At 39.7% G+C, this 15169-nt stretch overlaps 1 protein-coding gene across 1 annotated transcript in view; it reads left to right on the top strand.

The window, feature by feature from the left end:
* Window positions 1–7561: 7561 nt before the first annotated feature.
* Window positions 7562–15169, top strand: part of TMEM30A (transmembrane protein 30A) — a 45767-nt gene continuing 38159 nt past the window's right edge. The window contains 2 exon segments of the mRNA XM_061427227.1: window positions 7562–7909; window positions 7911–8259. Coding sequence (XP_061283211.1) covers window positions 7740–7909; window positions 7911–8259 — 519 coding nt within the window. The 5' untranslated portion in view covers window positions 7562–7739.

The following is a 15169-nucleotide window of genomic DNA, read 5'->3' as shown; positions in this document are numbered from 1 at the left end:
AAGAGTTTTCTATTTCTGGAGAGAACAGTTAGAGAGAAAAGATAAATGTTACAATTCTACTTACAAAGGCATAATTTACCAAATTGTTGTAAGTCATAATTAACTCAAGGGAATGATTAAAAATCAGTAATATTTCAGATAAAAAAACACAAAAATATTATAACTATATTCATCATTTCCCTCAGTCCTATGTGACTAATTCTTGATCTTAATATTCTGTTAACAATTTTATGAAGCCATCAGGTTTTTCCATTAGAATTCTTTCATTTCTTACCCAGTTCAGCACTATGACCTAAAAGTTATCAGAAGCTTGTGTTTGTCATAAAGTTCTTTCTATGAATCTTCTTGAAGATCAAGTATTTGTGTGTGTGTGTGTGTGTGTGTGTGTGTGTTTGCAAAAACATCAGTAAAACAATAACTATAAATGACAAAAGACTTGGCAAGGTTAGAAAACTGATTACAATGTAATTGACAAAGTTGGTTATTGCTGTGGCAAAAGACATATTAGGATAATAGTAGAATTATTACTGCTAACATTTTACTAGGACACAATCAACTTTTACAAATTCCACACACTCTCTAGAACATTCATATCATGACGTTTACCTAATACAACATAAGAAGGTTATTAGCACTCACTGGACAACATTTTCTGTGTAATTTAACACACCAAATAAGACCAAATCTTACTGAGAAAACAAATTTTTTGAGGTGTTCCAGGGGCCCTTTAGAAAGTCACAAAGGTCAATGAAACCTCAATTAGAATCTGATCTTTGAGAAGTTTGTCAAAAATATCAAAAGATTTCGAAACACTTAGTCAAAAAGATCATAGGTCATTGTGGGACAATGCTTATTTTCTTAACCAAAGTTAACAATAAGTAACAAAAGTCTACAAGCAATAAATGCTGGAGAGGGTGTGAAGAAAAGGGAACCCTCTTACACTGTTGGTGGGAATGCAAACTAGTACAGCCACTATGGAGAACAGTGTGGAGATTCCTTAAAAAACTGGAAATAGAACTGCCTTATGACCCAGCAATCCCACTGCTGGGGATACATACCGAGGAAACCAGAATTGAAAGAGACACATGTACCCCAATGTTCATCGCAGCACTGTTTATAATAGCCAGGACGTGGAAGCAACCTAGATGTCCATCAGCAGAGGAATGGATAAGAAAGCTGTGGTACATATACACAATGGAGTATTACTCAGCCATTAAAAAGAATACATTTGAATCAGTTCTAATGAGGTGGATAAAACTTGAGCCTATTATACAGAGTGAAGTAAGCCAGAAAGAAAAACACCAATACAGTATACTAACGCATATATACGGAATTTAGAAAGATGGTAACGATAACCCTGTATGCAAGACAGCAAAAGAGACACTGATGTATAGAACAGTCTTTTGTACTCTGTGGGAGAGGGAGAAGGTGGGATGATGTGGGAGAATGGCATTGAAACATGTACAATATCATATATGAAATGAATTGCCAGTCCAGGTTCGATGCATGCCCCAGGATGCTTGGGGTTGGTGCACTGGGATGACCCAGAGGGATGGTATGGGGAGGGAGGGGTGCTCAGGATGGGGAACATGTGTACACCCTTGGCGGATTCATGTTGATGTATGGCAAAACCAATACAGTATTGTAAAGTAATTAGCCTCCAATTAAAATAAATAAATTTATATTAAAAAATTCAAAAGCTAATATAGAAAGTTATAACACATTACTTAAAAGGTAAGTAAATGTTACAATCTGTAATCAATATGTTATCTCACTTATATTTAATTTATTTAATACTTTCATCATATCAAGTTATTTTCCTTGCTGGAAAATTTTATAACAGGAATAATAAAATCTTATTTGACTTCTAGTAGAACTTCCAGATGTACAAGCCGGATTTAGAAAAGGCAGAGGAACCAGAGCTCAAGTTGCCAATATCTGTTGGATCATAGAAAAAGCAAGAAAATTTCAGAAAAACATCTACTTCTGCTTCATTGACTATGCTAAAGCCTTTGTGTGGATCACAACAAACTGGAAAATTCTTAAAGAGATGGGAATACCAGATCACCTTATCTGCTTCCTGAGAAATCTATAGGTCAAGAAGCAATAGTTAGAACCAGCCATGAAACAATGGACTGGATAAAAATTGGGAAAGGAATACATGGCTGTATATTGTCACCCTGCTTATTTAACTTATATGCAGAGTAAATCATGTGAAATGCCAGGCTAGATGAATCACAAGCTGGAATCAAGATTTCTGGGAGAAATATCAACAACCTAAGATATGTAGATAATACCAACCTAATGACAGAAAGAGAAGAGAAACTAAAGAGCCTCTTGATGAAGGTGAAAGAAGAGAGTGAAAAAGCCGACTTAAAACTCAACATTCAAAAAACTAAGATCATGGCATCCAGTCCCATCACTTCATGGCAAATAGATGGGGAAACAGTGGAAACAGTAACAGATTATTTTCTTGGGCTCCAGAACAAAATCACTGTGGATGGTGACTGCAACCATGAAATGAGAAGAGGTTTGCTCTTTGGAGGAAAAGATATGATAAACCTAGACAGCATATTAAAAAGCAGATAGCATCTTGCTGACAAATGTCCATCTAGTCAAAGGTATGGTTTTTCCAGGAATCGTGTATGGATGTGAGAGCTGGACCAGAAAGAAGGTTGAGAGCTGAAGCACCAATGCTTTCAAACTGTGGTGCTGGAGAAGACTCTTGGGTCCCTTGGACATCAAAAAGATTAAGCCATTCAACCCTAAAGGAAATCAATCCTGAATATTCATTGGAAGGACTGATGCTGAAGCTCCAACACTTTGGCCACCTGATGTGAAGAGCCGACTCATTAGAAAAGACTCTGATATTGGGAAAGATTGAAGGCAGGAGGAGAAGGGGACAAAAGAGAATGAGACGGTTAGGTGGTATCACTGACTCAATGGACGTGAGCTTGAGCAAACTCTGGGAGACAGTGAAGGTCAGGGAGGTGCGGCATGCTGCGGTCCAAGGGGTTGCAAAAAATTGGACATGACTTATTGACTGAATAACAACAGGAATAATAAAAGTATTATACTTAATGTTAATGACTCTAAAGACATGTCTATATTAATTAAACCAACAACTTAATTTCATTCATTAATCATTAATCTTAGATCTCATGATCCTGAAGTTCATTTGGGTTAGTTTTTTAAATATTTCTGAGTATTTATATAAGTACTTAATTTTCTTTAAGCCAATTAAATAGAGCTCTTTTAGAGATTAACATTGGCAATCTTACACATCTACAACACACACACAGATAATGATGTGGTGGTGAATAAAAAGCTAGGTGGGTAAAGCTACTATGTTGGCAGAGCATAGTAGAGGAAAAGGAACTGGAATGATATCAAGGAGTCTGGAAAAGTTATTTCAACCATTTGGACCTCATCTGAAAAGGTAAGTTTTAGATTAAAAATGTAAGAAAGCTTTCAGTTATACAAGTGTTGGCAAACCTCTCAAATTCAAGCTTGGGTGTCCAATGTGCAGCCCAAACCAAATACTGAAACACCAGTGTGCATGGAGAAAGGTTTATTTGATTTGGCCAAACTGAGAACAATAGAAGCAAGATTGCTTAGCTTCCTCTTAACAAAGAAGCTAAGTGGGGGAATTTTACACGGTTAGCAAGCAAGAGAGAGGGGGTTTTAGGGAACTGAGTGGGGAAATCTATGTTTCTTCAGTCTCAGAAAACCACTGGTGCAACCAGACTTCTGGGTGCCAGCAGCTATCATATCTTCCTTAAAGTCATCCATTTCTTCTGCAACACAAACTCATACATTCTCCTTGTAACCCTGGTGTTATCTCCTCCTGCCTGACCAAGAAATAGCATTTCAGCCGCTAAAAGTTATATCATGAAAACAAGGGGTGCTGGGCAGGGAGCAAGGAGGCAACATGTGTGAGCAAACAAGGCCTGCTGCTGCTAAGTCACATCAGTCATGTCCAACTCTGTGCAACCCCATAGATGGCAGCCCACCAGAATCCTCCATCCCTGGGATTCTCCAGGCAAGAATACTGGAGTGGATTGCCATTTCCTTCTCCAGTGCATGAAAGTGAAAAGTGAAAGTGAAGTCACTCAGTTGTGTCTCTTTGCAACCCCATGGACTCTTTGTGACCCCATGGGCTGTAGTCCACCAGGCTCCTCCATCCATGGGATTCTCCAGGTAAGAGTACTGGAGTGGGTTGCCATTGCCTTTTCTGCAAACAAGGGCTAACCAGAATTTATTTTTCTCTAGTTGCTAAGTGTTAGGGGGTACTAAAATCACAAGGGGCCTGGCTAATCACAAGGAACCCAGCTAAACACAAGGGACCCAGCCACATAGGTCTATATTTCAGTCAAAACGGACTTTTTAATTAGAAAAGAAAAAACAAGAAGTTAATTTCTACAACAAAAACTAAAAAGATAAAAAAACAGTATGTCAGAAAAAAATATATCATGATCACTCAGATCACTAGAATAACAACAACAAAAACTCTGAAAGCAAAATACTTGACCAGTCTCACAAAACGCTGGAATACCAACACAGTTAAAGTAGTGGTCCCCAATCTTTTTGGCATCAGAGATGGGTTTTGTGGAAGATAATTTTTCCAGGGACAGAGGCAGAGGTAATGCGGGCAATGGGGAGCAGCAGATGAAGCCTCACTTGCATGTCGCTCACCTCTTGCTGTGTGGCCTGGGTTCCTAATAGGCCACGGACTAGTATCAGTCTGCAGACCAGGGTTTCGGGATCTCTGACTTAAGGAACTATCACATTTTTAGTGGGTATAATGATGCAAGCAGAAATGGGGAGAAAAAAACTTGCCTTATGTTTTATATTTTTGCATTATGTCCAATGTTGTTTATATATAATTACAAGCCAACAGACCCTGGAGAAAGAAATGGCAACACACTCCAGGATTCTTGTCTGGAAAATCCCATGGACAGAGAACCCTGGTGGGTTACACCCCATGGGGTCGCAAACAGTTGGACACGACTTAGCAACCAACACACACAAGCCAACAAAACTTAGCAAAACGTTTCTCCATTAGCTTTGATAGCTGAATCTTTTCCACTTGTGCCTGACGTTGAAAGGAAATTTACATAGATCAATGCAACATACAGATCAACTTATGTTACCAGTGCTATGCTAATTATTTGAGAGATAAATGTTGCTATATGAGCAAATGAGTTATCTGCCAGATAAATATTAGATTGGCTCATCCCTTGAAACTTGTAGTCATTTTTTGAAAATACATATAATTGTATATTATGAGGCCCAAGCAATCTTTTAGTTCCCCTTCCCTTAGTTCACCTTCCAGAAGGCCTAACTATAGACAAAGCCTTAAAGAAAGTAAAGTTTGGGGACCTTTTTTTTTTTTTTAAGTGGTGTGACTTACTCTCTGTTCTGGATTTCAAAGATGCCAATTTAACGTGGGCTATGTATAATTTAAAAATTATTTTCTACAAGTAAATACTTCCTGCAGAAAATTTGGTTGCAAAGAAGTAGAGGAAAAACATTCTCCATCCAGTCAGTGGAGGTTATTACTATTTACTTTTTATACTATATAGTTATACTACTTTGGTATTACGATTAAGTCACTTTTTGTATCGTATTTCCATGGGCCATTAAATCCTTGGTAGTTTTTCAGTGTCTGCACAAAATTTCATTTTATAATAATGTCATTCTTCATTGAAGTTTTTTAATTATCAGAAGTAAAATGAGAGCTATAGATTATTAGGATTATTAAGTCTTTAATAAAACTTATTAAAGATGTGAACAGATGTTTTTCCAAAGAAGACACACAGATGGCCAACCGGCACACAAAAAGATGTTCAACATCACAAATCATCAGAGAGATGCATATCAAAACCACAATGAGGTATCACCTCACACCTGACAGAATGTGCTGTGCTGTGCTTAGTCGCTCAGTTGTCTCTGACTCTTTGTGACCTGATGGACTGTAGCCCGCCATGCCCCTTTGTCCATGGGGATTTTCCAGGCAAGAATACTGGAGTGGGTTTCCAAGCCCTCCTCCAGGGGAATCTTCCCAACTCAGGGATCGAAACCAGGTCTCCAACATTGCAGGTGGATTCTTTACCATCTGAGCCAACAAGGAAGCCCAAGAATACTGGAACGGGTAGCCTATCCCTTCTCCAATGGAACTTCCCAACCCAGGAATCGAACTGGGGTTCTCCTGCATTGCAGGTGGATTCCTTACCAGCTGAGCTACCTGGGAAGTCACCTGTCAGGATGGTTTTCATCAACACCACAAATAATACATGTTGGTAAGGATGTGGAGAAAGGGAACCCTTGTGCACTTAGTAGGAATGTAAATTGGTACATTCACTGTTGGGAAAAGTATGGAGGGTTCTCAAAAAATTAAAAATATAACTACCATATGACCCAATAATTCCACTCCTGAGTATTTATCTTCCCCAAATGAAAACAGTAATTTGAAAAGCTATATGCACCCCAATTGCATATCAGCACTCCAGGTGGGCCTAGTGGTAAGAAGGAATCCTCTTGCCAGTGCAGCAGATGTAAGAGACTTCAGTTTGATCCCTGGGTCAGGAAGAGCCCCTGGCGAAGGGTAGGGCAATCCACTCCAGTATTCTTGCCTGGAGAATCCCATGGACAGAGGAGCCTGGTGGCTGCAGTCCATACGACTGCAAAGAATGGGACACAACAGATTAGCATGCATGGAAGCAAACTAAATGTCCATCAACAAACAAATGGAAAAGAGTTGATACACACACACCACACAATGGAATACTACACAGCTATAGAAATGAATGAAAACTTGTCATCTGCAACAACTTGGACAGACTTGGAAGTTATTATGCTAAGCAAAATAAGTCAGACTCAGAACGTTTAAATACTGTATAATATCACTTGTATAATCTAAAAAAGTAAAACTAGTAAATACAACAAGAAAGAGAGAACAAACCAGTGGTTACCCGTGGGGAGAGGGAAAGGAGGAGGGGCAAGATGGGGGCAGGGGATTAAAATGTATCAATTATTAGGTGTACTTTACAGCATAGGGAATATCGCAATGTTTTTTAATAACTATGAACGGGGCATAACTTTTAAAAGTTGTGATTCATGTTGTACAATAACTATATCTCAATTTTTTTAAGACTTAAATCAATATGCAAAAGATAAACGTGGACATAGGATAGATCATTAATGGTGGAACAAGTCAGAGCAACTACAGGCGTGATAACAGGGTAAACCCAGTCACATGATTTATTCCTGAGAACATAAAGGTCACCAACCATATACATCCCACTTAATATTTATCCTCGCACTTTGAGTGGAGGTTTATTTTTTTAAGTAGACAAAGTCGTGGTTTTGTAACTCAAGCAAATACTGCCAATGCCACGAGGTTCAGGCTCTGTGTGGCCTTTTCAATGCTGCGCTCCCCTTCACAGAGGACCTCGAAGTAAAGGAAACACCTAGCTGGCGTTGAAGCCATCCGCCCCTTGGCTGACGGAAGCAGTGCGGGCCGGGCGGATCCGTCAACCACCTGAAACAGCCGTCGCCATGATACCAAAAAGAGCGGACAGGTGTGTGCGAACAGAAGCTTCCGTGAGCCGAGTGGAAGACGCGCTTATGGCGCAAGCGCCGAGGCCTCTTCGCCCCACCCTCCCCAGGGCCGCGCATGCGCCGACGTAGCTTCACGCTCTGGGGATAGAAGCCTTCACTTTGTCGTCACAGGACAGATGATCAAGGTGCGTCCGCCTTTTCCCTCCCCCTTCCATCCTCCTCCCTTTCCCCCTCCCCTTGTCCCTCAGTCTTCTCCCTCCTTCCTCTCTCCCTCCCTCTGGCGTCCCCCACCGACTCTCGCTTCCGGTCGGCGGCTGTCTGCGGAAGGGTGTCCCGCCCCTTCCGCCTTTACAGCGGCAACAGCGGCGGCGGCGGCGCCTGCGCGTCTTCTGTCAGGGTCAGCAGGCGGGTGCCCTGGGCCGTCCACCTGCGCGTCTCGGAGCCGCGCCCGGGGGGTCGATGGCGATGAACTATAACGCGAAGGATGAAGTGGACGGCGGGCCCCCGTGTCCTCCCGGGGGCACCGCTAAGACCCGGAGACCAGATAACACGGCCTTCAAACAGCAACGGCTGCCGGCTTGGCAGCCCATCCTGACGGCTGGCACGGTGCTGCCCACCTTCTTCATCATCGGCCTCATCTTCATCCCCATTGGCATCGGCATCTTCGTCACCTCCAACAACATCCGCGAGATCGAGGTGAGCGGAGGGGAGGCGACGGCCGTGCGCGTTGGCGCCGCCGGGGAGCGGGGTCCCTCCTTCCTGGGGTCTCGGGGGTCAGGTGGGTCCTGCCCTTCCCCACCTTCTGTCTTCCTCAGTTTCCTCTTTCTTTTCCTACGGGTTTTTCTGAATTTGCAGTTTTGCCGGCGCTTTCTTTCGCTGTTTATCCAGTTAGGGAATGACTCTTTGTAATACACAGTGTGGGTCAGGGTAAGAACGCCCCTTTGATGGGCGGAGGTTAAAAAAGGAAAAGAAAAGAAAAGGAGAAGTGGAAAGAAGTTATATGGAGATCAAACTCCAGGAGAGTTGTCACGGTCAGAGTGTCACTTATCTGTGTGGGGATTATCCCGGGTCACGGATATCAACACCTTGGCCGTTGTTGGGGAAAGGACCCAGGGTCAGAGAGGCAGTGATGATTTTTATGTAAAGAAGTTGCCATGTGGCAGATCACGTATTAGGACGTGTGACCGAAGTGTGTACAGTACTTTTCACGTTGAACTCACAGATGCTTTTACTTACAGGGCGTATTACCCGTTGAAGGTAACGAAGCTCCAATTCCGGTTTTACTTTTAGGTTACATTGATTAATAATCATGCCCTACATTCGCCCTCGTCCCCTCTCAACCCTCCCCACCCCGCCAGATTTTAAACTGAAAAAAAAAAAAAAAGTCTGTGACCACACACGGAGAGTAATTTGTGAATTATCTCCTGAACGTGTTACTGTTATAAGGCATGATAGAGAAACTTGGGGAAACATCTTGACTTCTGTCAGAGAAACCATCATCGTAATATAGTTATCTGCATACAATCTGCAGTGGTGAACATAGGTTGGTACAGAATGTAAATACTTTGTGTAGATGTCCAGTATTAAACATCTGCTCATCCTCTTTTCTTGATTATCTGAGGGTATTTTTTCTCTCTTTGAAAGGGGAGGAACGGGTACAAAATTCTCTCACTTTTTTTCTATCAGTTATGTCATTTTTTTCCCTTTTTAATTTTACTAAATAAAATTTATGGATGCAATTTAATAGGGCTTTCAAAACAACTTTATTTCAATGGCAGGAATAGGCATACTTTCCAATTTAATTAACAGTGTTACCTGTAAAAGCACAATCATTATATTTTTAGTTGTACAAGGTGTGCATTTCTGTGTTAGTAATAAGAGTGTATGGCATAGTTTTAAAATCTTTTACTGAAAGTTCATTTTCAGTTAATAATAAAGTATCACAGTATATTTTTTCAGTCTAATGCTCTGTTTTATCATTTTTATCTCCTAGTAGTCCTTCAGATGTAGTACTTAGTGTTCTCCCAACTGTATTGTGCTGTGCTGTGTTGTGCATAGTCTCTCAGTCAGGTCTGACTGTTTGAGACCCCATGGATTGTAGCCGGCCAGACTCCTCTGTTCATGGAGATTCTCCAGGCAAGAACACTGGAGTGGGTTGCCATGCCCTCCTCCAGGGGATCTTCCCAACCCAGGGATCGAACCCAGGTGTCCCTCATGGCAGGCGGATTCTTTTACTGTCTGAGTCGCCACGGACGCCCTAAACCTAATTATTAGGACCACACATACCAGGATGTGAGCACAGTGGTGTAATACAAGGGCCATGGGCTCTAGGCAGGAGTCAGGCAGAGCTGGGTTTAAATTCCAGCTCAGCTATTAACTGGCTCAGTTTGTTGGAAAACATAATCTCCCTAAGCCTCAGTTTCCTCACTTGTAAAATAGGTAAATAATGCCTATTTTTGTGAACTGTGAGATTTAGAAACAAGATAGATAATATTCCTGGCACTACATTTATACACTAGTTACTATATTGTGATGTCCACTAATCAGGAGATGAGAAATGGAGTCAGAGGGGTTGGTATTTGCTAGTAAGCTAGAAAAGCATTGTAAAATTGAGACAGAAACCAAACTTGGATGTCTTGATTTTCAGTCTTATGCTTTTACACTGCACTGGGATCCTTATATCTATGTTTTTAGTGGATATTAAGATGAAAGCAGCAGTAGTTTGGAATTTATATGATGAGTATTTACTAAATTATCAGAACTCAATTTCTGTCAATATTTACTATACTATGAAGGTAAATGTTAACTTTCTTTAAAACTTTTGGATTCTGAAATAAAGTTCTTCACACTAGTTGATGAAATGGAAAGTTCTTAAATAATTCTCATGTATGTAATTCTGATTTCAAGTTGTCTGAAGAGTCTGATGTAGCTGGATCTAGTTAGAAGGGCACTGAAGTTGAGTCAAGGCATTAGAGTCCAGCTTCTACTCCCTAGTTTGTGCTCTTAGGCATATTTTTGAGTCTCAGTTTTCATTTCACTTGAAGAGCTGAAAGATTCAGACTAGATGATCCCTTAGAGGCCTTGTTCAACTTTAATATTGTGTGACTTCCAACTTAATGTGATTTTAAGAAAAATGCTGCATATTCAAGTTGTATCACCTTTGAAACTAGAGGAGATGAGAATTAGGAATGATTAGGAATTTTGTACCAGTGCTCAGATACAATTGTGCAAATATATTTTTAAAAAATTTGTTGATTATGTAGAGAATTGGTTCTGAATTGAGCCTGGAGTTACTAGAAGAACCTGGGGAACTTCCCCAAAGCACACATACTTGTTTCTGACTGCTCCTCACCCTTTGTGAGTCACTAGTTTAAAGTTGAGGGTTATTAAAAATAAATATGTAAGAAGTTCTTGGCAAGATTCACTTCCATACTACATGTTGCTTACATCTCTTTAGCTTATTTTCTCATTTTTGAAAATTTTAAGAACTTTAATTATTGCACTCATCTCACACGCTGGTAAAGTAATGCTCAAAATTCTCCAAGCCAGGCTTCAGCAGTACTTGAACCATGAACTTCCAGATGTTCAAGCTGGTTTTAGAAAAGGCAGAGGAACAAGAGATCAAATTGCCAACATCTGCTGGATCATCGAAAAAGCAAGAGAGTTCCAGAAAAACATCTATTTCTTCTTTATTGATTATGCCAAAGCCTTTGACTGTGTGGATCACAATAAACTGTGGAAAATTCTGAAAGAGATGGGAATACCAGACCACCTGACCTGCCTCTTGAGAAACCTGTATGCAGGTCAGGAAGCAACAGTTAGAATTGGACATGGAACAACAGACTGGTTCCAGATAGGAAAAGGAGTGTGTCAAGGCTGTATATTGTCACCCTGTTTATTTAACTTCTATGCAGAGTACATCATGAGAAACACTGGGCTGGAAGAAGCACAAGCTGGAATCAAGATTGCCGGGAGAAATCTCAATAACCTCAGATATGCAGATGACACCACCCTTATGGCAGAAAGTGAAGAGGAACTCAAAAGCCTCTTGATGAAAGTGAAAGTGGAGAGTGAAAAAGTTGGCTTAAAGCTCAACATTCAGAAAACAAAGATCATGGCATCCGGTCCCATCACTTCATTGCAAATAAATGGGGAAACAGTGGAAACAGTGGCTGAGTTTATATTTCTGGTCTGTAAAATCACTGCAGATGGTGACTGCAGCCATGAAATTAAAAGACGCTTACTCCTTGGAAGGAAAGTTATGACCAACCTAGACAGCATATTCAAAAGCAGAGACATTACTTTGTCAACAAAGGTCCGTCTAGTCAAGGCTATGGTTTTTCCAGTGGTCATGTATGCATGTGAGAGTTGGACAATAAAGAAAGTTGAGCGCCGAAGAATTGATGCTTTTGAACTGTGGTGTTGGAGAAGACTCTTGAGAGTCCCTTGGACTGCAAGGAGATCCAACTAGTCCATCCTAAAGGAGATCAGACCTGAATATTCAATGGAAGGACTGATGCTGAAGCTGAAACTCCAATACTTTGGCCATCTGATGCGGAGAGCTGACTCATTTGAAAAGACCCTGATGCTGGAAAAGATTAAGGGCAGGAGGAGAAGGGAATGACAGAGGATGAGGTGGCTGCATGGTATCACCAACTCAATGGACATGGGTTTGGGTGGACTCTGGGAGTTGGTGATGGACAGGGAGGCCTGGCGTGCTGCGGTTCATGGGCTTGCAAAGAGTCGGATTGAACTGAACTGAAGGACTTTCATTGATGTATTCTATCAAATTACTAGGCCAAAGGAGACTTGTCCAGTCAGAATGCTTTTGTAATATCGCTTTAAGTGCTAAGATCAGAAATCCAGACATTTTAGGTATAAAAATCAATGGGTCTTCATCTTTTTCCTGGGAGGATTATATAAAAAGTTACTACTCTTGTAAAGCATGTTGGAGTCCCCTAAAAAAGGTGTTTAGAAATAGATTATCTCCTCTCATTAGGTTTATGTATCTTGTTTAGCTGGGTTTTAGATTTTCTATTATCTAATAAGATAAAATTTTTAGAAAACTAAACTTAATTTTTTCAGTCATAAGAAAATATTTTAAATATTTAATACCTCATTAAAACTAAGATTTAGTATCTTCATTTATTATTAGCAGGAAGGAATAAGTATTTAATGCGGCAGTTGTAAGAGTCAGGAACATCTCTCTATTAATACCATAAAGGTAATATTTTTCTAGTTGATGGTCCTTGTTTTTGAGGCAGAGATGTTAATTTAATAGTGCTAACCTGAAAAAGAAAGTGAAAGTCGCTCAGTCCTGTCTGACTCTTTGTGACCCGCATGGTATTCTCTAGGCCAGAATACTAGAGTGGGTAGCCTTTCCCTTCTCCAGGGGATCTTCCCAACCCAGGGATCAAACCCAGGTCTCCCTCATTGCAGGCAAATTCTTTACCATCTGAGCCACAAGGGAAGCCCAAGAATACTGGAGTGGGTAGCCTACCCCTTCTCCAGGGGATCTTTCCGATCTAGGAATAGAACTGGGGTCTCCTGCATAGCAGACAGATTCTTTACCAACTGAGCTTTCAGAGAAGCCCCTTCTATCCCTGATAGAAAGTATTCTTAACTTTTGCAGTTTCATACGTTTATCAGTTTAAAGTTATATAGTTGTAAATTAATGGTTAGAATCAAATGAGGACATTATTTGGAGTGATAGCATAAATTTAGAACTAAATATTTACTTCAGAATTAATATTGTCAAAGTGTTGTGTTCAACCTACATTTGCATTTCAAATTTTAGTGGATTAGCACTCCCACCCCCATGCAAACATGCTTGATTGAGAAACCCTAATTCTCTTCCTCTTCACCTTATTATTGTTTCATTTATCACCCTCAACTCTGTAATTCTGGTTATTTTCTGTTTCCTTAGTTTCTGACAAAAATAGATTTTTATCTTTTGATTTTATGCTTGTGTAATTTGAATTCTTGGGGCTTTCCAGGTGACTTGGTGGTAAAGAATCCACCTGCCAATGCAGGAGACTGGGATTTGATCCCTGGGTCAGAAAGATCCCTTGGAGAAGGAAATGGGAACCCACTCCAGTATTCTTGCCTGGGAAATCCCATGTACAGAGGAGTCTGGCAGGCTACCGTCCACAGGGTCACAAAAGAGCTGGACACGACTTAGCAACTAAACAACAACTTAGATTCTTAGATTTAAGGATTTCAAAAGGATCTTCTGTATTTAGTATTCTTTGTTTATACTTAGCCCATAGCTAAGAGTCAAAGAAGAATAAGTTGCTTTGTAGACATGATTGTTAAAATTTAGATAGTTCATGTTAAGAATTATAAAGATTTTAGTAGTCAAATGAATTGCAGTTGGTTAGAAGTTGACTCTTGGAAATGAAGAGATTTTTAGCGTTCCTGTTATTTGTTTCTCTTGTAACTTTAGCATTTAGGGCTAATACGGGGAGGGAGGAGGGTGGGGGGTTCAGGATGGGGAACACGTGCACACCCATGGTGGATTCATGTTGATGTATGGCAAAACCAATACAATATTGTAAAGAAATTAGCCTCCAATTAAAATAAATACATTTATATTAAAAAAAAAAAAAATACGGCTAGCCAAACCATTTTTGTGAAGCCCAGGAACTGAGAATGGTTTTACAGATGGACATTTGCAATTGAGTTTGATGATAGAGGACACTAACCTTGAACTCCAATAATATGAAATGTTATCTCCCCAAAATAATTTTATTCTTACTTGTAGACCTGAGTCACCAAAAAATTGTACACATTTGTTATTATATTTTGAACTCCATCAATTAAAATCTGTTATATAAGAACCTATATAATATCCTCAAATTTACCTCTTAGTTTGCAAAACCTAAAATATTTACTTTCTGACCCTTTACAGAAAAGAACTTCCTGTCCTTGACTTGGAGTTTTAAAGAAACATACTGGCAAATTTAACATTTGTTACAAAAATAGCAGTGTTTAATTTATACATTCTAATCCTCAATAATCTTTCAAGGTAGGTGTAGTGATTACTGATTATTGCTTGTATTCTACATTCTTTGTATAAATAAATGTAGAATACCTTAGTTGAATTTACCATTGATCTTGGTACAGGTAATATTATTGTCCATGTCTTTTTACAGATAAAGTTTAAGCAACTAAATAAAATTGCTTTTGAAGTTTTTACTTCAGTTACCTTTTGTCTTCATTAGAGCCTCTAGAAAGGACAAGTAATTTCTTTTATTTATTTCTTATTTTTTAATTTTTATCTTTTAAAGATGAATTCTTTAGTATGAAATCATTAGTTCGAAGGGTACTTAAAATGTTGTTTTTAAATTTAATCTAATTAATACTTAGAATGGTTTACCTTATTACTCAGCATTTTGTTGAGTGACCTGTTTAAGTCTTACATTGATTTCCTTTTAAGTCAGACTTACATTCGAAAATGGAAGTTCTCCAGCTCTTATACAGGGTACAAATGGCATGTCCTTCAAAGTCCTCCTTTCCCACTGCATGAAATCCAGTCAGCTTTCTTAAGAATGGAATGCAGTTTCAGAATTACTAAGAATTGTCAGTTTGATTTAGGAGAACAATT

This window comes from Bos javanicus, chromosome 9 (genome assembly GCF_032452875.1).
Source record: "Bos javanicus breed banteng chromosome 9, ARS-OSU_banteng_1.0, whole genome shotgun sequence".
Lineage (NCBI taxonomy): Eukaryota > Metazoa > Chordata > Mammalia > Artiodactyla > Bovidae > Bos > Bos javanicus.
This window is presented reverse-complemented; position numbering and strand designations above follow the sequence as displayed.